Source organism: Falco rusticolus, chromosome 1 (genome assembly GCF_015220075.1).
Source record: "Falco rusticolus isolate bFalRus1 chromosome 1, bFalRus1.pri, whole genome shotgun sequence".
NCBI classification, from domain to species: domain Eukaryota; kingdom Metazoa; phylum Chordata; class Aves; order Falconiformes; family Falconidae; genus Falco; species Falco rusticolus.
The window spans coordinates 126,087,842-126,110,612 of record NC_051187.1 but is presented as its reverse complement, the minus strand read 5'-3'; the positions used below and the strand labels follow the sequence as shown (position 1 = coordinate 126,110,612).

The 22,771-nt window shown below is 36.5% G+C and overlaps 1 protein-coding gene across 1 annotated transcript in view; it reads left to right on the top strand.

The window, feature by feature from the left end:
• Positions 1–22,771, top strand: part of WDR17 (WD repeat domain 17) — a 62,842-nt gene that overhangs the window by 35,739 nt on the left and 4,332 nt on the right. Inside the window, exons 9-27 of the mRNA XM_037399477.1 lie at positions 778–869; positions 1,966–2,048; positions 2,977–3,063; positions 3,779–3,943; positions 7,107–7,309; positions 7,440–7,589; positions 7,697–7,827; positions 9,601–9,726; positions 11,974–12,129; positions 12,415–12,479; positions 12,885–13,017; positions 14,456–14,547; positions 15,444–15,543; positions 16,715–16,854; positions 19,236–19,256; positions 20,223–20,334; positions 21,069–21,210; positions 21,296–21,398; positions 22,275–22,376. Of these exons, the coding sequence (XP_037255374.1) occupies positions 778–869; positions 1,966–2,048; positions 2,977–3,063; positions 3,779–3,943; positions 7,107–7,309; positions 7,440–7,589; positions 7,697–7,827; positions 9,601–9,726; positions 11,974–12,129; positions 12,415–12,479; positions 12,885–13,017; positions 14,456–14,547; positions 15,444–15,543; positions 16,715–16,854; positions 19,236–19,256; positions 20,223–20,334; positions 21,069–21,210; positions 21,296–21,398; positions 22,275–22,376 (2,203 nt within the window). The remainder of the gene's footprint in view (positions 1–777; positions 870–1,965; positions 2,049–2,976; positions 3,064–3,778; positions 3,944–7,106; positions 7,310–7,439; positions 7,590–7,696; positions 7,828–9,600; positions 9,727–11,973; positions 12,130–12,414; positions 12,480–12,884; positions 13,018–14,455; positions 14,548–15,443; positions 15,544–16,714; positions 16,855–19,235; positions 19,257–20,222; positions 20,335–21,068; positions 21,211–21,295; positions 21,399–22,274; positions 22,377–22,771) is intronic.

The following is a 22,771-nucleotide window of genomic DNA, read 5'->3' as shown; positions in this document are numbered from 1 at the left end:
CCTGAATCTCTTTCTATCTTATGTATGTACCTTTCTAGACTCCTCCTGCATAGATTGCCTTTTTCTCTGAGGTGTGCTATAAAGTAACAGTCAAAACTTTTATATAAATGTGTCATACAGCGATTTAGGAAAAGTATAGCTGTATTGGGATAGAGAGTCACTGTGGTGAGGAGTGTTCGGTGGCTTTTGGATTAGGCCTGAATTCAGTTTTCAGGTTCTTGCTATAGAGTCATATATTCAGATTTTCCAGCCTGTAGAGTGTGGTTAAAAATTCAGGTACAAGATTAAGAAAACAAGGTACTGTTGTATGTTCTGTTGCATTCTTTCTGATTTGTCTTAATACATAGGTAACTTCAAATGAAAATGCTGTAGTTGCTACAACTTTAAGCTTGAAACATTGAGATTGTATCTCTTTTAGTTCAAGTCATACGCATTATGGACATTATTTTCTTGTCACCTCAACTGCAAGACTTTCAGCAGGCATTGAGATTACTTTTTACAACAATACAGCTTCTTTTTTTTGCCCTTTCCTCAAAACAGGAATGTAGGAAAGCAGGTCTGGCTTTTGTCAAAATTTGTATTTGTGACTTAATATCAAATACTGGCCTTAAACTATGACAGACTTGCGTATGTGCCATTGATGTCTTCTGGTTATATTAAATTTCTTGTATTTCAAGTAGAAACACATTAATCAAACAATATTTATTTATATTTTTTCTGTTTTATATTTTTTGGGTTATATTTATTGTGAGATCTCACAAATATCTTTCTCTAAAGGAGATCTGAACTGCATAGCAGGTGCAACATCCAGAAATGGTGCCTTCATCTGGGATGTCCTAAAAGGCAAAATGATAACCAGATTCAGTGAGGTAAGATGATATCACTTCTTTTTTTTGTCTATATGAAATGTAAGTTAATCATTCCCTCTAGTGTCAATAAACAAAGATGGGTCAAAGTGCATATGTTTTTAAAAGGTGCTATAATATAAAAATCTATAGGAAAAATTATGTGGGTGCCAGTTTATCTCTGAGGCAGAGGTATTTTTACTTCCTCGGACTGGTTTGTGACATGACAATGATGAAGCACCATATTATCTCCATTATCTTCAAATCGGTCCTGTAGTGATACACAGCAAAAGCATAGCTGATTCTTTCTTAAACTTGTAAATGTATGTGGCCATACAGACTTCAAACTGGGTGTCAAAATGTAAAATTGTGTTCTGTATTTTGAAATGTAAGGCCCATAAAAGAATTTGAGTCCCTGCAATCTAGACTAATAAAGCTCCATTTTGCAGCACACTGAACAGTGCTGGCAGAAGGAGTTATTTAATACTATGCTGTAGCATTCTATGCTATTTTGTGAATTCTTAGTATATAGCTGTAAGCTTCAGAGTACAGACATAATTAACTGTGGCATCTGCATCAGAGGACAAAGGATGCTCTTTAAGAAGACAGAATTGGGAGGGGTAGGGGGAGGCAGACAACAAATATATGTATGTACATTCAAGAGTTCCTGAGCTCTAGCACTTAGAAGATTGGCACTTATGCTACTAAATGTCTTTTCTCAAACACTCGTTCTGATACGTCTCACTGAAGTTTTCATGTACTGCCGTTATTCATGCCTACTAACTTCATTATTCCAACAAGCAGCTAACCTTTATTCAAGCTTCAGGTTTATATAGTTATGGATTGCTCGATCTTCAGCTTGACCCAGTTTTGTCTCTTGGATCATGGAGAACATGGCAGTTTTACTGTCTCTCTCCTCAGTCCCACTTTTTTTGGGCTTGGATTCTCAAATATCCCAGCTATGTTGGGGACTCATTATAATGTGGTTTTGTACAGTATACTTTACTGGGAGCAAAGGGCTGAAGCCCGTAGGAGAATAAAATAAAAAAATATGAGTCAATAGATGAGAGAAAAAGGGGTGAATTATTTCTTATTGATAGGTATTTTGCATTTTTTGAAGCATGGAAAGAATGGAATCTTCTGCATTGCCTGGAGTCATAAAGATTCCAAAAGAATAGCAACCTGCAGCAGTGATGGATTTTGGTGAGTGTTACTGGAAGAAAAAAAAAAAGCTAAATGTACTTCGCAAGTCAGTAGACTTGGACAGCACTATCGGTGATTAATTTTAAAACTTTTCTTACTGGACAAAATTTGGATTAGAATATAATAATATAATAATCTCCTGTACTTGTTAGGAGATACTTTTCGTGATTTTTAAGAAAAAAATAAAGGAAATGTTTGCAAAAGGAATAGTGTCCAAGACACTGTGATAGTGAAACTGAATATTTATTTTTATTTAGCCAAGAATATTCTTCTAGGTTTTTATCTGTAGATATGGAGGACAGTTTTCAAAAGCTATCCCACTTTTCTTGTCGTCTTTTTTATAAAAAAAAAATTCAGTTTGTTATTTCAAGGACTAGGTATCACTATTTTACAACAATGTAATTGCAATTGTATTATTACAGGAGTATAATGGCTTATTTGTAAAACTTGCAAATGCTTATGGAGAACAGTTTTGCATGGATTGTGTTTCAGTACACTTTTAAATCCTCGTTCATTCTTTCATTTGCTACCCATATTATTTTAGCTCAAACATAGTGAGCACAAATTTTAGAAAACAACTTTTTTTTTTTTTTTTTTTTTTTAAAGCCCGACAGATCTGTTTGTACCTTAAAGTGATAGCTGCAACATAGATTTTGAGCTATGAGGATCCTTTCAGGGAGGGAGGTACCACAGTGGACATCTTTAGAGCCCCTGTGAAGAAACATGGACTCTGAAGTCCAATGAAATGTTTTGTTGGGTAATACGTAGTTAATCTTGTAGTTGAGAGGCTGCAGGAATAAAGATTTCTCATATTCTTTCTGTATACGTTTTTGTTATCTGGCTTATTTGCACAGAATCAAACTTGGCTTTGGATAGCCGCCTCAGAATGCTTTTTTTCCTCATAATATTATATTGTAATTGATTTCAGTATTATTCGGACCATTGATGGCAAGGTTCTTCACAAGTACAAACATCCAGCTGCAGTGTTTGGTTGTGACTGGAGTCAAAACAACAAGTAAGTGAAAATTAACCCAAAGAACTGATTACATTTACTATTTAAATTGATTACCAATGGAGTAACACAAAGTTATTTAGAATGTGATAGTTACTGTGATATTAGAGCACTGAAATTGTTTCTGTTCCACAATAAGATATGTCTGTAGCATCTCTGTATTCCCAGCAGTGTATTTCATTGTCCAGCATGATTAACTTCCATAAAAAGATCTTTTAATATTGATGGTGTGTGTGGAATTCTCTGCCTGAATATATAATGGAGGGGGGGGGAAAAAAAAAAAAGAGACATTCAGTAGCAGGAAAGAAGGATTTAGATTGCCTTCCTTTTAATTTAACAAGCTGAAGATACAGCAGGCAACTAAATACACTGTGATATGTGTAGATTTTGCAGATAATCCCTAATAACAACATGAGAACTTTTTGTCAAAAAACAATTACACAGTAATCCAATTTATTAACAGCTGAGTGCTGGGTGCTTGGTCAGTGCTTGCACTGTTCTCTGTTGCAACTAATGGATCTTTATCGGGTTATTTTCTGGTTTAGTATGTTTAATTGGGTTATCAATAGTTACATCATAAAGAGACAAAGAAGAAGCAAAAATAGCTATTTCTTAAAGTTAGTTGCAAAATACACATCATATTTATTTTTAAATTAAAAAAACCCATAAGTACTTTTGATGAGCCCTGTGACTAGAGGATTTTATTTTTCTTTTGCAGAGATATGATAGCTACTGGTTGTGAGGATAAAAATGTTCGTGTTTACTACTTGGCAACCAGCTCTGATCAGCCGCTTAAAGTTTTTACAGGGCATACTGCAAAAGTGTTTCATGTACGGTGGTCACCCCTGAGAGAAGGAATCCTCTGCAGTGGCTCTGATGACGGGTGTGTATTTCTGAACTATTAGAAGACTCACAGCCTCAAGCAGGAACATTAGATAAACTTAAGATCTTTAGTTATACTGGTGCTGGCACCTTTGAAGACTCTGAATAATATAATAATAAACTAAATCTCTGCCTTGTTCAGATTCAGACTGTAGCTTTGCTGTTAGCTTAATATAGTATTTGAACAGCAGGATGATTACCTAAGATTATCACAACTGCTGTAGCAATGCAACTCTCCAAATGCTTTCCCAAGAGTAGAGTCAGTGATTGATACTTGTTATTCCCCCGGAATACTACTAGGAGGACACCACACGCTTACATTATCTCAAAAGATACAAGTGCAAGACCTGCTCTTATTTGATGTCTTTCAAAAGTATAATTAAGTAGAATCTATGAAGATTTTTAGAGTGCAAAGTACTTCTATTTTGTTGGGGTTTATGACCTTTTTTTAGGGAGACAACATCACACTATGGTAAACAGGAGGATGGATTTTTCAGTGATACTCTGCAGGGAAAGTGGCTTAGAATCCTTTTTGTAAAGGATCACAAGTTTCGAGTATTGGCTTCTGTTGCTTTCCCCAATACCATGCACTAGATGTCTATCCTTGCAGCAAAATCTGTTAGTTTGTAGTGTAATGATTCATGAAAGAAATCAACCTGACAATGAACTTACGTTTAAATCCTCTGTTTCACGTGAGCAAGAAGTAGTCAATCCAAAATTCTCTCATAGTATCATGAGATATTCTGATTCAATTACCAGTCATGGCTATGTAATAAGACTTGATTACGGAGGGAAAGGGATCATTGGATAACTTAGTCCCAGGTAACACACAAAGTAAGTGATTTTTTGAGTTGTACTTGGTAACACTCCTGTTCATAATCATACTCAGAACGATTTCAGATGACCTGTGTAGCACCTAGGCTTATACAGTACATAGGAACAGTACACAAGGGTCACGCATGAGCACAGGTTGTTGTAGGACTGAATACGGGTAGATATATAAAATGGCCTTCTGGCTTGTGGATTCTGCTTTGTGATGCAAAGTCCATCAAACGGCCTCTTTGCAGCACAAGTGAAACTGTAATAGGTGACTTTGCTCACTAGTGAGCTTTGCTAACATATTTGATAATGTAATAACATTTAGCCAGAATTACAATGATCTTTTCAAGTAACTGAACTTTTAACTTCCTAATTCTGCAGTCTGCTCAATTAGATGTACCCAGCAGTCGCAACTATTGAAAATAAAAGGAAGTGTTGGAAACTTACTTGGTTAAAAGGGAAGAAAAAAGTATTGAGAAAGGTGGTATGAATTCTTTCTCATTACTTGTGTAATTGTGATGAGAGTTTCACAATTTGATATAGTGTGGTGTCTGCTTCTGCCATGTGACAAATGCCCCATTCGAAGGACAGAAGATAATAAACTACTTCAGTTGGAAGGGACCTACAGCAGCCATCTAGTCGGGCTGCCTCACGGGTTCAGGGCTGGCCAAGAGTTGCAGCGTGCTCTTCAGGGCACCGTCCAAATGCCTCTTAAACACGGGCAGGCCCGGGGCACGGAGCCCCTCCCCAGGAAGCCTGTTCCAGCGTTTGCTCACCCTCTCCCTACGGAAATGCTTCCTAATGTCCAGTCTAAAGCTGCCCTGGCGCAGCTGGGAACCATTCCCAGGGATCGCCGGATCCCAGGGATCGAGAAGAGCGCCGCACCTCCCTCTCCTCTCCGCTGCCCCTCCTCAGGCAGCCGCAGAGAGCCAGGAGGTCGCCCCTCGGCCTCTTTTTCTCCAGACCAGACACCCCCAAAGTCCTCAGCCGCTCCCCACAGGACATGCCCCCAGCCCTTTCACCAGATTTGTTGTCCCCCTCTGGAGGCCTCCAGGGACCTTCCCATCCTTCCTGAATGGCGGGGCCCAGGCCTGCCCACGGCGCTCGGGGTGAGGCTGCACCATGGCCGAACGCGGCGGGACAGTCGCCTCCTTTGACCGGCTGGTTGCGCTGTTTGATGCCCCCCAGGATGGGGTCTGCCCCCCTGGCTGCCGGGGTCACTGCTGGCTCACACTCGGCCTGCTGCCCACCAGCACCCCCAGAGCCCTTTCTGCGGGGCGGCTCTCCAGCCACTCCTCTCCCAGTTTATACTTGTGCCCAGCATTACTCCGTCCCAGGTGCAGGATCTGGTGTTTGGACTTGTTAGATTTCATCCAGTTAATCATTGCCCAATGCTCCGATCTGTCTAGATCCCTCTGCAAGGCATCTTGTCCCTTGAGAGAATCAACAGCACCTCCCATTTTGGTATCATGAACAAACTTGCTAATGGTGCATTCAGCTCCTGCATGCAGATTGTTGATAAATGCCTTGAACAGGACTGGCCCTCAAGCTGAACCCCGAGGAACGCTGCTGGTAACCAGTTGCCAGCAAGATGTAGCCTCATTCACTACAACCCTTGAGTCCTGCTGCTCAGCCAGTTCTTCACCCAGCGCACCGTGGACCTGCTTGTCCCACAGTTAGACAACTTGTCCATGAACATGCTGCGAGGGATGCTATCAAAAGCCTTACTAAAACCCAGGAAAACTACATCCACTGCCCTCCCTTTATCCACTAGGTGGGTGACCTTATCATAGAAGAATATCAAATGAGTTAAACAGGACTTTCACTGTGTGAACCCATGTTGGCTGTGCCTTTGCCTGATGATGGCATTATTCTTTAAAAGCCTTTCAATAGTACCCAGTATGTTTTCCAGGAACTGAGGTTAGACTAACAGATCTGTAGTTTGAGGCTGTTAAAGCCATAGGAAAGAGATCTTTCAGTTGCGCTTTGTATTTCTTGGATTATTTTTTTTCCCCTTGAGAGTCCCAACAAACAAATTTATTACACATGGAGGTGTATGAGCAAACTTTTTTCTCTCACTGACCAGTAAGAATGGTGCATGTGAGAATTTCAAAGACTCTGGGGTGGATGAAGTAGTTTCTTACTCTGGTGAACCGTCTCTAGTTTTGTACCCCATCCTAAACATGAGGGGCATTGGCTTCAGCTTCTCCTATTACAACTTCGATAAACATACTACAAACAAATATTCTGATAAATTTGAAGTTTAGAATATTGCTGAAGTAAAGGATTAATCGAATTTCAGTAGATGATTTGATGGACATAGGTCTTTTTTTATCATGTTTCAGTACTGTTCGAATATGGGATTATACACAGGATGCTTGTATAAATGTTCTTAGTGGACATACAGCTCCGGTACGGGGACTGATGTGGAATCCTGAAATTCCTTACCTTCTAATATCCGGCAGTTGGGACTATACAATTCGAGTCTGGGACACAAGAGATGGAACATGTTTGGACACAGTTTATGATCACGGTGCAGATGTATATGGTAATATTTTAAAATTTTCTTTTATTTTGGCATTGAAATGCATTTTTAAATATTTTAAAATGTATGAAATAATCCAACTGGTTATTAGATAAACTTAATTGACTACATTTTCAAATGCCCTCTCTATTAGGATTAACATGTCATCCTAGTCGTCCATTTACTATGGCATCTTGCTCTCGTGACTCCACTGTGAGACTCTGGTCACTGACACCTCTTATACACTCTCTACAAATGAATATCTTAGCAGATAGATGTTGGGATGAGATTATCGGCAATACAGGTAAGTAAATTGTATATACCAATGTTTTAATTTTCTGTATGTTACTATACTCAGGGGTTGTTTCTTTTCTTTTAATCTTCATGTATAAATTTGTGTGTGTGTGTTAGATCGTGCTGTGGAATCTGGTGCTCCTCCTTTGCTGTGTGGTAAAGTTTCCAGGGATATTAAACAAGAAGTGGAAAAATTGACAGGAAATCCTCGAGGAAAAAAACTAAGGTGGTTTTCAGAATGTTTTTCAGTAAGTATTCTGCAAACAAGGTGTCAGTGTGCGTACTTTCTCTTCTGAAGTCAGTCTCCAAAATGGAAATTTTTTTCTTCTCTACTACTTTTGTTTTTCACTCTTTCTTAAAGGTGGCTTAGCAAATATGCAGAAATCATATCTGTATCTTAACAGTTCTACATGTAAAAATGTCCATGACCGAGTTGTTTGTCAGTTATGAAGACCGATTTTTCACAAAGTGAGATAGTGGGATAATTTAATTTTCCATAGGAAAGGTTTGATTTGACAAGAATTTTCTATTGAAGAAAATGAAAATATGTGTTTTATCAAACTACATTGGAGTTTTTAATTTTAAGCCATGAAAGGGACACCCTCATTACAGATAAGGTTTGAACTGCCCGAGTGTCAGTGCGAAAACTGCTGTATTACCTTGTAGGAGCTGTATATCTGGATGACGCGTGCCCCACTATCCATCCATTGCCTTTATTCCATTGCAGAGTGATATTTCCTATAAATCACTGCTGCCTCTCTCTGCAATTGAGTTAAAAATATGAACTGCTGGGTCTCTGTGAGTGCTTACCTGCATAGGAGCTGAGCTTGAGGCAGAACAAGGACAAAAAAGACTTGGAACTACATCTTGTGTCAACACTGTTGTAGTCTAAGTCAATACTTAGTTCATCCAAAACACTAGTTTTGATTTCTAGCTAAATTGAAGTGTATGATTTAGAAATGCTGAAACAATCTTCCTCAATTACAAATCTTGAAATTCCCTGTTTTCTTAAAAATGTAGTTTTATGGAATTCCTTGTTTTAAAGAAGTTACAAATTTTGATGTCCCATATTGATTTGAGAGGAAAACTGTTATAAGATTAAAATTTTCCAAGAACAGAATATTTTTTTGATAAGCTGTTTTCAGTGCTTTTTGAGTCCAGAAAATACGGTTCCACTTAAACTGTGCGGAGTCAAATAAGAGCTTTAAGGGACTGAAAAAAGAAGGTATAGTCTTTTTTTTTCTTTTTTTTTCTTTTTTTTTTTTTCCTATTAGGATCTTCTGCTTTTTACTAGCTCAGAAAAAATTGGACTTCTAAACTTGTAATCCTGTTGTTAGAAAACCTCCTTCAGGTTGAAAGTTTAATGATTTTTTTTTTTTAAACTTTTAATTACTTAGTCTCTTCTAGACCTCATTCAATGTTAAACCGTTGTCCTAGTTCTACAGAAGGATTGATTCAAGTGTTAGACCAATAAAAAGGCTTAAAAGTTATTTTTTAAAAAATCACCTTGATTGCCTGCAAGATTTTGTGCATATACAGTTATGCCATGTGTGTCTATTTTAAGATTTAATACTAAGATAATAAACCAGGTTGTGCCAGTCGAGCCTGGAAGTTGTCTTTTACCTGGCCTACACCTTTGCTTTACAGAAAATGGTAAATGAGTACTGGGGGCAGCTCCTGCATCCCAGCAGCTGAATGTTGGTTTATGCCAGCAGGAGCCACCAGATAGCTTGTATTTCTTTGGAAGCAAAAGGGAAAACTAATGGTGAGCCCTCAAATATGTCCACACATAATAAAATATGTTGACGGATCTTGCTGTATCTTCACAGCCTTCAAGAAGCCTGAAGGAGTTGTAGTATCTTTAACTAATTCATGTCTTCATAGTAAAGCTTCTAATACTGAAATGGTCTGAAACCGTTTCTTGGAATTGCCTGACAGATGTTTTCCATTGTCTTTATAAGTTCAGGTTTCTGTTTTGAACATTACTGTAATACAACTCTTTTCTTCCCTAACAATTTTAGCCTCCAGGAGGCAGCAAAAATTTATGGGATTTGGTTGCTGTAATAAAAGGACAGGATGACAGTTTGCTTCCACAAAATTACTGTAAAGGAATTATGCATATGAAACATCTCATTAGATTTAGAATGGTAAGTGAAGCATAGATGGTATGTGAAAATGGTTGTTAATCCATATAGTATTTCTGCCTTTAAAAATAACATTTAATGCTTTACAAAAGGGACACAGTTTCATGTCCAAAGATATTTTTGCAATATCAGTTCTCTGTGCAATACTAGTTTGTTAGAACAACAGCATCTAGCTAAGTCTGCGTGACTTCATACTCAGTGCTAAAATGCTAAGACAGTTATTACCTAGAAAAGCAGTTTTCTAAATAAGGAAACTGCAAAGAAAGCATGGCTACAGGGTGAGCTACGAAGCAAATTTGCCCTCCCTGTTATATATACTGTACTTCTATATTCAATAAAGTCAAATTATTTGATTGTATAAACATAATGTTTGTAGTTATGTTCAGATGCAGGGACAGAGGAATTCATGTCTGAAAATGGAGAGTCAGCAGAAATATGCTCTGTAGCTGTCTGGAAGGAGGAGTGAAAAAACAATAAGCGTTGTGAACACAGATAGGCAGCTGAAGAGTGACTCAGATGGAAATGGGAACTTCAAGTACTAGGCCATGAATTTATTTGTAGTCTCGTCTATGAATATGCAACCAGACATACAATTTTTGCAGAATACGGGAATATGTGGCTCCGTCAGGGACTTCTCAGGGATACTAAAGAATCCCATACTGTAATGACTGGGCTGGAAATAGAGTAAATATTCTCTATTGGTATAGATCAGCAAATGCATAACACCCCACCTCCCCCCTCCGGGGCTAAATACCTGCCAGGTATCACCTGTTTGCTGTTGCAGGCTGTCCCTTTTGCAAAATCACAGACTCTTAGTGTCCTACCTTGACTCTTAAGTGATGGAATTTTTTGATTGGTGATGTCAACTGTACTAATAGCAGCTGCTCTGCTACTATGAAGCTGCATGTGTGTCCAAAACCCAGTTTTCTCAGCCAGTTAGCCTGAGAAGGTGGTGTTAATTCTTGACTCGTTAAGTGCAAGCAGTCAGTTTGTCCCTGCAACATGATTTCATGGCTATCTAATTTGGGTGACCTAGAGTAACTACAATAATTGCTGAGCATTCAGTGATCTGGATGAAGCATTCACGTTAATTAAAAGCATTTTTATCGTCTTTTTGCTGACTCAGAATCTTGCCTGAGAACTTTAAGAGAAAGTTAGGAGTAGAGTGATGCTGGCTGCTTGTGCATGGCTGCTAATACCAATTTTTCCTTAGGAAAATGGGTAGTAGCAGTGCAGCACCTAGACATTTTGGGATCAAGTAGGGACCTAGAACAAGTGTGGGTTTTGTTTCTAGCAAACAGAGAGGATACACTGCCGACTTGAGCATGAAAACTAAAAAAAGATACAGGTGCCAAGTAAAAAAGTAATATTGTTAAAAAAAACCTCAACAAAACATACAAAAAAACCCCAAAACAGATCCTTTGCCTTTCTCAGCGGCTGCCACTAGTCTACATTGCAGTTCACTGATAAAGAATGTTCAAAATTTGTTCTCCCTCCTCCATATGTGGTATTGTAAAGCCATAAGCCATGAATAACCAAACACCATCTTGCATGTGTTGATGATAGAGTTAAACACCTGAAAATTATTGAAATACGAAGCTCCTTTTGCGTTTTTTTAATGTTAAATGTGATCCTGTTGCAGCTTGTTTCTCAAACACTGCCAGGTGGAGAAATTTAGTCTTATCTCTTAAAAGAATATAAAAATTGTAGTGGTTGGGAACATAAATAATTTATTAGTTATAATGTTAATGGAGTATGACAGATCAGGACACAGGCTGAGCCCACTGTCTTTATTCTTTCTTTATATGGATGTCTATTATAATGTTATAAGTACAGTTTCTAGTTCTGTATGTTTTATGTTCACAAATATTTTTTGTGAAATTTCAGAAATGTCAAGTTTTTTATGATGGACATCTGGGTGAATTACTATTACATATAAGAATGTGGTTGAGAATAAAAAATATAAAAAAGATTAAAGGAAGATAATAGAGGAAAATGTGTGCCACAAAACTAATGCAGTTACTTTAATATATATAGTTCACTGTAATCTCATTGTAAACTTTTCTAATTAGTTCACTGTAATCTCATAATCTCTTCCAATTAGCCTTTTCTCAAAATTTTTCTTAAATGATAGCCTTTATAATCCATTGTAATGTTTGACACTAGTTCATGCTTAAAGAAAACTTGCTTTCATCACAGAAAACCATTATTTTTTTAATTTTTTTTTTAATCTTTTTGTTTTCCCCTCAGTCCAAGGCACAAGAACTGACAACAGTAAAAATGTCCAAGTTTGGAGGTGGTATTGGTGCACCAAGCAAAGAGGAGAGGCTTAAAGAAGCTGCAGAAATACATTTAAGATTAGGACAAATTCAGCGATATTGTGAACTAATGGTAGAACTTGGAGAGGTAAAATACCAGAACATTACTGAAGAACAATAAAGTATGAAGGTTTCTGAAAACTAGCTGCCCTAGTGAAGATGGGGTAGTAATAAAATGGGTCACAGGTCCAGAAAAGAGTAATCTTGCTCCAGTTATGTTATGTTTAACATGTGCAGTCAAATGCATAGCTCATACCTTATTTAACCTCTTGACAAATTTATTTTTAATGGAAGAAACGTGAAACTAGTTTAAGATACAGCTATTTTATATAAAATAAAATGATCAGGTTAAATGTATTGCTGTTTCTTCTAGTGGGACAAAGCACTCTCAGTTGCACCTGGTGTATCAATGAAATATTGGAGGAAGTTAATGCAAAGGTAAGGTAATAAAATCATGACGCTGAATTGTAGCTTCTGTCCCTAAAAGGACACAAGCAAGTAGGAGGGATGGATACTAGTGTCAGTTGTCCGTGGCTTTTGTTACAGCATACTAGTGACATTGCTTTTTCTTCAGTAAGCTTTGGGGTTGAACTGTGGAGAATTTCAGCAGTGATTTTGTGTACAGGAATCAAGGTGAAGGGCTAAGCATAAATTGCAACATTTAACTGTAAACTCTTTGGTGCAGTATCGACAGTTAGTAAGTCTTCTCATGTCTGGAAAGGCAGATGGGTTTCAGTGAACTTTATGTGGCTTCATCCAACACCTGTACCATAGAGATAAGGTTAGTGATCAATTATATATGTAGATTTTATTTTTTGTTTATTTATTCATTTGTTTAATTAGGAGAGCTGACCAGTTAATTCAGGAAGAAAGTGATGATGTCATTCCATACTGTATAGCTGTCGGGGATGTGGAGAAACTAGTTTCTTTTTTTACTTCAAGAGGCCAGCTTAAAGAGGCTCTTCTTGTTGCACAGGTATTGTTACATATAACTGTGGGAGATGTATGTAGCTGTTTTTCTAACACTGAAGATGACAAGCATATTTAATAGGCTAGCTCTGTTCACTTTTGCAAAATGTCTAAGTAATGATACTCTACTCTTTCATATTATTTTGACCGATCTTTATGCAGAAATCATAAAAAGCTGTCTCATGTTTACAGGTTTTTGAGCCTGATTCTTCTAAATTTCAATCAGGTTCCCATAATGAAAACTGATATATTCATTTTTGGTTGAAGTAGAAAATTAACCTGATGTGCAGCAGTGGTCAGTATTGCCCTCAACATCAAAAACGTGTAGGGTTTCTCTTGTATTTCTCCTGAGGTCTTGGTTATACTGCTTTGTCTAGAATCTTGGGGTGATACTGCTCAGTTGCAGCAGTAATCAGTATAAGAAATCAAACTTCTAAATTAATCCAAAAAACAGTAAAGAGATTACCAAAAGCATATATATCCCTTCTGCTTCTTAATGTAAACACAAGTTAAAGAGCACACAAGACATGTGAGACTGATACTTTGTTTTACTCTGCCTCACCATTTCTTTATTCTTTTTTACTAATTTCTGCATGCTTAGTATAGTTTGCTAAATACACTCTCAAGATTTGTCTCTCATACATTGTCATGCCTGCCTGTCCTTGAAAGTTTAGTTGCCTCAAAGATAAAATTTTAAAAACATATGTGAATTTGTCCTATAAAAATTGTCTATCTCTTTGTTGTTCCTCTAATAGTAGCTGAATAGTGCACAGAACAGTGTTTGAACCTTAAAGCACCTTAAAGCTTTAGAAATATTTTAATTTTATTTGTGAGAGGCACATTGAAGGGGTTGCTTTTATTACAATTCATAGAATAGTCTTCTTCTCAAAAGTTTAAAGCAATAAAATACCAGGACTTTCTTTGCCTTTCAATCCCAGCTACACCCTAAAGCACATGAAAGAATTTCCTTTTAACTCACACTGATCTCTTCTCATTTAATGTTAGAAATAATTTATTGCCACGCACAAAATGGTTCAACTTGTGCCATTGTATAAACCTTTGCAGATTTGCTAGCATGCCTACTGAGGAGTATTATGGAGTTCATCCTTTACTCACAGCCACTTGTTCCTTGAGGTTTAAAACTCAAGGTTGTATTCCTCACTGTCCATTTTAAATGTATTCAAATACTGGAAAAAATCCTGTACAAATGCATGGGAAGGAAGAGGTCTTTTCTGTAGAATTTCTTGTATGGCTGGATAAAACTAGTCTAAGATTTTGCTATGAATAAGTTCATTTGTTTAAATATTTCCTTTTTTATAACCGTGCTTTAGAAGGCTTTTTACAGATCTTAGATTTTTTTTTTTTGGGGGGGGGGTGTGTGTGAAAAATCACATTGAATAATCAGTTTGATCGGTGCATTAATCCATTTTTATATTCACTTCTAGGCAGCCTGTGAGGGAAATATACAGATTTCACCACTCTCCACAACAAGTGAGTCTTCAAATTCTGGTGGAAACAATACAGATGATTACAACGAGTAAGTTGTTCTAGTTCATTTTAGTGCAGAAAGTAAAGTCATCAAGGGAGATAAACTTTAGTGCTTTAATTTGGCATCAGCAACGTAGAATTTGACAAGAAAATATTACATCTTCTAGTACGTATAACAGTTACTAACTCACTGATGCTCAACTACACCGAATAATTCCCTTGCTGTGCCTCCTGGCACCAAACAGATTTTTTCATATGTATGTATTATAGTTATCCTTTTCATTTGCTTGATATTTAAGGACCATTCCTATGCACTTAAATATGTTTAAATATGTAGCATATTAACTTAGAACTTCTGATAAGTTCAGTAAGATTTAGCATTAAGAAGTATCTGTGAGACACTATGTTTGATGCACCTTGTCCTCCTGAAGCTTCACCGTTTGTCATCAGTGAAGCTTCTGACAACATAAACTAATGGCCATATTTTCATTGTATGTGTCCATAAAAGAAACCATGCATCTCTCCTTGTTTAGAAGAGTGCTGAGAATCCTAAATTACATAATCAAGTTATATGTGTAGTAACAAAAGCAGCTTGGAGGCTGTGTAATTACTTCATTTACATGTGCAGGTTTTGAGCAATTAGGTATTTATGTAGAGTTTACAAGTACAGAATGAGTATCCAAATATTTCATTTTTCTTCTGTTAATCTGAAGAGGCATTTCCATACTGATGTAGATTTTGGGAAACTGACTTACTGAATATGCACCAGCATAAGTGGGGGGTGAAGCTCAAACTGCATTTTGAAAGCTAGTGCTGTCATTATCTGTAAATCAAATACAGAAATTGTAGGGTACAGAAGCAAACGTGGTGACTTGTAAGTAAATAAAGAGCCAAAGAGCTCCAACATTTATGTGATCTTGCAGAATTCATGTTTTGTTCTTGCAGGCTTCTGCACAAGGTCAGTAAAGAGCTGGCAGAATGGTATTTCCAGGATGGCCATGCAGTGCTTGCAGCATGTTGCCATCTGGCTGTTGAAAATATAGAGGTAATCTTTTTTTTGTTTTGTTTTCTTTTGTTTTTCTCTTTAACTATGGAAAAGCTAACATTGACTTCCTTTTTACATCTCCACATCTTAACTGGTTTTTAAAATGTGTGTACCACATTCTAAAATGTACTACTTTTACTTGGTATTTGCTTTGTATATATTTATAGAGTTTGATCTTTATACATTATTCAAGTTAATAGAATCAGGGAAGTTTTGCTACTAACTTCAAGATTTCTGTCATGCATAGAAAGTAGTATGTTGTTATTTAATTGTATTTTTATATATACAGTATCTTGTTATATTAGAAAATATAAGGTACAGAAGTACCTTACATATATACATAGACACATAAGTATTACTGTTTCCCATTTATGGTGACTCAGAAGACCCATTCAGAACTGGAACTTCATTGTGCTACAAAAGATGCAATCTCTATCTTGAATTTGTAGGCTAAATGATGAAGTAAATAGGAACAACCCCCTACCCCTCAGTATAAAAATAGGGATGAAATATAGGAAAATTTTTTTATTTATTTTTCATTTTGTTTGTGGTTTTACAAATTACTTCTTTTCCTCGTTCTCTGGATTTTGTTGTTGCTGACTCAATATGTTTTTGCTCCTCTATCCCTCAGAATAAATAAAATTCCATCTTAATGAGCTGTTCAGAAAGAAAACAGTAATCAGTTAATGTCTGTATTTCAAAATAGACATATTTCAAGTTATTGAGTAGTCTTTTACTGTTGAATATTCTGCTATGCCTATCAGCAACCCCAGTTGCCCAGGAAGGGTCAGAACAGGAGCCTTCCTGGTTTGGTTTCTTTTTTTGAGTCTGTTTTCAAAAAAGAGGGGAAATACTATAGTCTGAAAGTTAATGTCTTAAGACTAGAAGGAATTGCTATCATGCTTTTTCGTTATGATATTTATGTAACCTCTTTAGTTTACTAAAGGAAGATTCTGCTAAAGGAAATCTGTTTGGTTATTTAAAAACTGATTATCGTGTGGTGCGCAATTATTTACTCATTCGGGAGACCTGAATTATATATAAAATTGCTTTAATTAATGCATATTTTGTCCTTCTGTAAAAAGCAGTCTCATGAATGTCATATGCTCAAAATGGTGAATCCCCAGAAATGCTTGTGTCCCTTAATGATGTAATTTTTTCATTGAGCAAGCTTGCGATGGCAAACCTGATTCGTGGAAACGAACTGGAGTTGGCAATCAGTGTGGGTACTGTCTTAGGAGAAAGTGCAGCACAAGCAACACATTATGCCCTAGAATTACTAGCAAGAAAATGTATGACAGTAACAACATGGTAAGAATTTCTTAATCCAAAGATTATTCCCCACCCTCCACCCCCACCCCTGACGAAACGATAAAGTTGTTTCGTTCTGAAACCTGTATAGACAGCAAACCACCATGGGTAGGTAGAATAAGAATTGCTGTATTAGACCTTTGAAGTACAGGGCATGCAAATGTTCTGCTTTAATCTCAAAATACATTGTGTATGCGTGGTAAATGAGAGAAGAGTTATGGTCAAACAGAGTATGAAACCTGCTGAAAAAACCCTAGGTACTTGGGCAATAGGTAGCATAGCAAGTCCTAGTCTGTGCTGAGTGAAAATGACTGCTCCAGACAAAGCAAGGCTAGAATTTAATTATAAAGTCAAAAGGAACAGAAACTTCAGTAGGATGTGTGAAGTGATTTTTAAGTACTTGCTTGAAAAATATAAAAAATTAAGAGGCAGAGGAGTTATACTGGTGTTAGGAATACAAGACAGTTGACAAGATTTAAGGATGAAACAGGATTACTATTTAATTCTGCAGGAGTAATTTCTCTGTTGCATATGGGGAAACTTTACCTCTGGTAAATTTTCTTTTCTTTCTTGTGGTTTTACTTTGAAGGATACAGTTTTGGTCTGGTTTTTGTCTACAAATGAAAAGCAGAAAATCTTCCCAAGGTATACTTGGTAGCTGTACAGGTGTTTCAGAATTAACATTTGAAAGAAAACGTGTGCTTAAACAGATATTGCAATTGAGCATCAATTTTTCTGCTACGATTGGTATTTGTTTAAGTATCTAGAGGTAGCCTGGGAGAAACAGTGCAACTCCTTTCTACAGAGCATTTCACTTGCCTTATGCAATTTTATTGTAGAAAAAGATAAACCAGGAAACGGATGACTTGCTGCTTGGCTTTTGCAAGGATTTAGCGTGTCTGCATTGCGCCAGTTCTAACGGGGTTGTTTTGGCAACTCCATCTGCAGCTTTTAAAGCCTTTGAAGATCCTTCTCCGATCTCCCTGCCTTTATTGTGAAGAATGATTTTTATGTAGCCTCTGATAGGAGCACTGGACGAGAATTAAGAAAAAGTGTATTTTTCCAGTTCCATAACAGAAGCTTCTCCTGATCTCAGTGCCATAACAAGTACTTGTAATAGTATGGCATTTGTGTGTATGTACATAAAACTTCTGTAAAGTTATGGCATGTGTACACTACATGGTATACATGATAAAGTTTTAAATTGATGTACTGCATATTGCCCAAGTATACATCTGGATTTGTCACAGGGTTTCATGTACTATACTGAACACCTATTGCAGCTACACCCTGCAATCCTGGGTTCTAATTTGCAGCCATTACAGCATGTTTTTCTGTTCTGTAGGAGATCAGATATCCTGAATCTATTTGTGTTTTGTAATAAAAGAGATACTGGCACAGCATAATACCCCTCAGTCTGCTGCATGTATAAGATCATGTGTGGGGAAGTTGGAGTTCCAGGGCCTCTGATATTTGAAAAGCTCCTTTTTTGTTCTTACTGGTTGTTAGGCTTAGGGATATCCATCTATTGGGAACATTTCATTGCAGGGACACACCTAATTTAGGTGTAGACAGCTCAAGGAATACCAAAAGGACCTTGATGGGTTAATAATGAAATCAGTAATTGGTGGAAATTTGGTTTTTTGGGTTTTTTCGGTTTTGTTTTGGTTTGGTTTTGAGATTTTTTTGTAGAAGTACTCTAAAATAAGAAATCAGAATAAGTCATACTAAACATTTGTGCCCTTCCCCATCTTTCTGAATTTACAGCCTTGGAAAAATGTGTGAGTGTTTTAAGAACACAGTTTTCATTTTGTGTTTAGTACCTAAATATTACTAAAAGCAACCTTCTGCTATTCAGAAGGCTAGTGGTATTTTACTCAAGACTTAGTCACCTGATTTTGTTCTTTATATACTGACAGTTGATTCTTAAAAAAAAAAAACATTCCAGGTAATACAGTTTGTTGGCTTCTTTATTTTTTAAATAAACATTTTATTTCAATTTTTTGGCCGAGCAATTTCTAATCACTTAAAAAAAGATGTTTAAATTGCCTATGAAGATGAGTACATGAGAGTAACTGATCCTGAAAATAGTTTAAGAACTTGTGAAATATCCTATATTCTGAAAGAGCCTGTCTGTAACTTGGAAAAGTAGCTATTGCATAGTAATAGGATAACAGATTTTTCCAAAGACCTTTTGGCATTAGCTTCTTTAGATTGTCAAAAGGCATTGGAAAGCTATTTTTGCATTGCTAAAGTCTGTTTAACCTGACCCTTAGGTTTGCTGTTGTAGTTCAGTTATTTTCTATTAGATTTTTTTCCTTCATAAAGTAAGAATACAAAACAAAATTTTGTTCATTACTGTTTCAATGTCTTCCTTTTAGCTTTCCATCACTTGGATACAGGTATTTTGCTTCTTTATATATAGAGAGAGATTTGAAATGCGTGTGACTTTACTAATGCTTACAATAAGCTTGAACTAAGTGTTCTAATTTTTAAATTGTGATCATTACTTTAAAGTAAAGTAAAGCTGTAAATATTGGACAGTAGCTTACTTGAATATTTTTAAGCCAAGGACCACATTCTGAAAATCCAAGGGAACTCGGTCAGAGTTTTTGCCTTACACAGGCGCAAGTCAGTCTTGTGGGTCACAGGAGAAATGATGCCGGCATGATTAGAAGAGTTATAGAACAACCAGAATAATTGGTTATTAAATGCTCAATAGAATAATTGTTTTAAAATAATTTCTTAATATTTCCATGTTTTCCCTAGTGCTGCTTGTTATGTTAAGGAGGGGGTAACAAATGGTAAAAATTTAGGAATATTTGAGAAATGTCAGTTAAAACAGTTTTTCTTTCAGAAGGATGAAAATAGGTGTCACCTTTTTTTCTTGTTTAATCTCTTTTGTAATGTCACAAAGCACTAGCCTTTCTGGATGACTGACAGATGCTTTTTACTGATGACATGGAGCTCTATCCTGGAAGTTTGAGGATGGTTTCACGACACAGAGCCACATGAACATCCTTCCTTCTTTCATACGGGATGGGCCCTACTCTACCTTCCCATCCCTGCTCACATATACACCCACCTCACTTTGAGGTGGTTCTGATGCTTTAGGATTGCACAGCTGTTTAGTTCGGCCAACTAAAGCAACAGAAAATTAACACATGTATTCCAAATAAATACATTAAGCCTCATTTAGTGCACCAGTCTCCAAGGCTGAGGTTGCTTCTGCTCTTCTCTGGATATAGTTGTTGGGTTGCTGGGTTTTTTTGTAAACTCTTCTTTATAAAAGGAATGTAAAAGAGAAAACAGTCTCCTCCTATTAAAAACCATCAAGAGTAACTACATGTCATCTTTTGTTTGTGCAGGGATTTAGCAGCTGATCTTCTCATGATGATTCCTGATAATAAACTGCAGTTAGTAAAACTATGTGCTTTTTATCCGGGATGCGCAGCAGAAATAAGTGACTTGCATGAAAAGGTATGACAAAAAAGAATTTACCTGAATGCTAACAAGGGGTTATGTATTGATTTGTATACTTATTTCAGAAAACTGAAGGCCAAATACATTTGTAGGATAAATTTGTCACTAACAGTCTTATACGTTACATATCCTTTTTTGCTCTTTTAGTCCTCATTGACTTCATTTTTGGTATTGCACAAGAACTTTAGTTCTTTAAGTCTACTCTGTGTGTAGTCTTTCAATGACGTGGGTTATTTCCTGAAATAGCTTATGATCTTCAGAATTACCTGTCAGTATGATTTATAACCTCCTCATCACTGAAGTGCAGCCTAATCATGTCTTGGCACCTCAGCTTTCTGTACTATCCTGAATTGGGTTTACATTTTATGCCTATTATTTCCTTTAAATCACCACTTTCCTCTTCAGCAGTAGAAGGGTCTGCTCCACTAACTTCCTTAAGGTTCAACCCAGACTGCATATCTATTAAACAGTAGTTAAAGGTTCACAAAAACATTAGCAATGGAAACTGATACTGCTTAAATTAAAGTTGCAGAACCTTCTCCTTCTATGTTGTTCTCTGATCTAGATGACTTTCTTAATGCACGTTATATGCAGGTATGTGCTTCAAATCATGACTATTCTTTCAGAGAACGTTTGATCTTATTGTTATGTGCAAACTTCAGTATATCTATGCATCTTAGAGAATTGTTTGAATGTTACAGTAATTCTTTGGCAAAATCTTTGTTTTCCAGTGTAATCTTCCTGATGTAGAAGAATGTATGCGGTTGGCAGAGACATTTCAGGCAGATGGGGATATATTCGAAACTATAAAGTACTATTTGTTAAGCACAGAACCTGAAAAGGCTCTCCCTGTTGGCATTCAGTACGTGAAAGGTAGATACTTGGATGAAGAAACCTTTAAAGCCTAAGTCATTTGTACAGCTTGCTTCTTGAGATATTTTTGTTTGTTTTTCAACAGAACAACTTTGTGGCTCAGATTGGACTTTAGATTCAGTTTGTCCATATCTTGATCTTCTAAGTTACATACGCACTGAACGATTAGTGTTGCATAAATGCAGTGAGTAAGTATATTTTCCTTACTTATAAAAGTGGAATTTTCATTAAAGGAAACTTCTGGAATTAATAAATATATATATATATATATATATATATATGTACACTGTTAGTATCATTTTTTGTTTATCAGAAGAGGGGTACAGAAGAACTTCAGCAAGCAGGCTAATTCCCAATCTGGAGAACAGAATGTGGAATTTTCCTAAATGTTTATGGTTTGGCAAGAAGAAAAAAGATACTTTATTGCTTCATTCTCTGTGGGGCATTTACAATGAGTGAAGAATCTCACTTTGATAAGCTCTTGGTTTCAGTTTCCTGAAGGAGAAGAGCAGTGGTGCCAGACACAATATGGATTATTATGTTAAAGTGTTTAAGGAAATTTGAGCTGTCATTCTCAGAATTAACTCTTAAAATAGCTGGATAGCTGTGGTTCACCTTTATGACAGGTGGTTGAAGCTATGACTGCACAGGTGTATGTGTGAAGACCTAGAAGGAGCAAAAAGCGTAACTCTTACCTGCAGCCTGTGGGAGAACTTGGCAAAACCCAAGTTCACACTAATATGAGGGGCAATTTTATTTACGTTTAGAGTTTTATCACATTCAAAGGTCATAGCGACATTGTTTTTGTAACTTTACATGATTATGCTTAATAACTATCTGTTGTATGTGTTATTTAAAATTTACTAATTGAGATCAGTATAAAGCGGATGGAGTCTCTTGTAACAATTACATCACACAGAAAGTAAGCATAAAGAGAAATCATATATTCTCCACAAAAGATGGGTGGATAAATTAGGTTTTAAAATTATAATTTGAATATGAGTTTGTTTAATATTTTTGCAAATGCTTGGTTTTGTTCATGATTAATACTTGTCAACTTACAGATTTCGGAACGAGTTGCTGATTTTATGTGGTTACATTGGTGCTTTACTTGCTATCAGAAGACAGTACAATAGCATTGTACCTGCACTTTATGAGTATACAAGGTAATATTATGTTTTCTGTATGCCATGCATTGTCCCTACTTCCTGCTTCACACACACCCCCTCAAAAAAAAAAAAAAAAAAGGTAAAAAAAAGTATCTGAGTTCCCAGTTCTGTTGTAAAGTTGAAGGGTTATACCCATACCTGCATATAAAACTTTCTCTACTCTTTCTCTACTTTCTTTATGCGTTATACACGTAGAAGTTTCTGAGTTAATGCAGCAAATTATGAATCCCAGATTTCAGGCAAATTCTTAATTCTGTAAGACAAACTTGTAGAAGTAGATGAGTATTCAGCATTACCTCCATGCATGATTATATGTTCACTGTAACAGTTCTAATCTTGCGTTGATGTGTAGACCATCTGCCAAGAATTGCTCCATAGCAAAAAGGACTTGC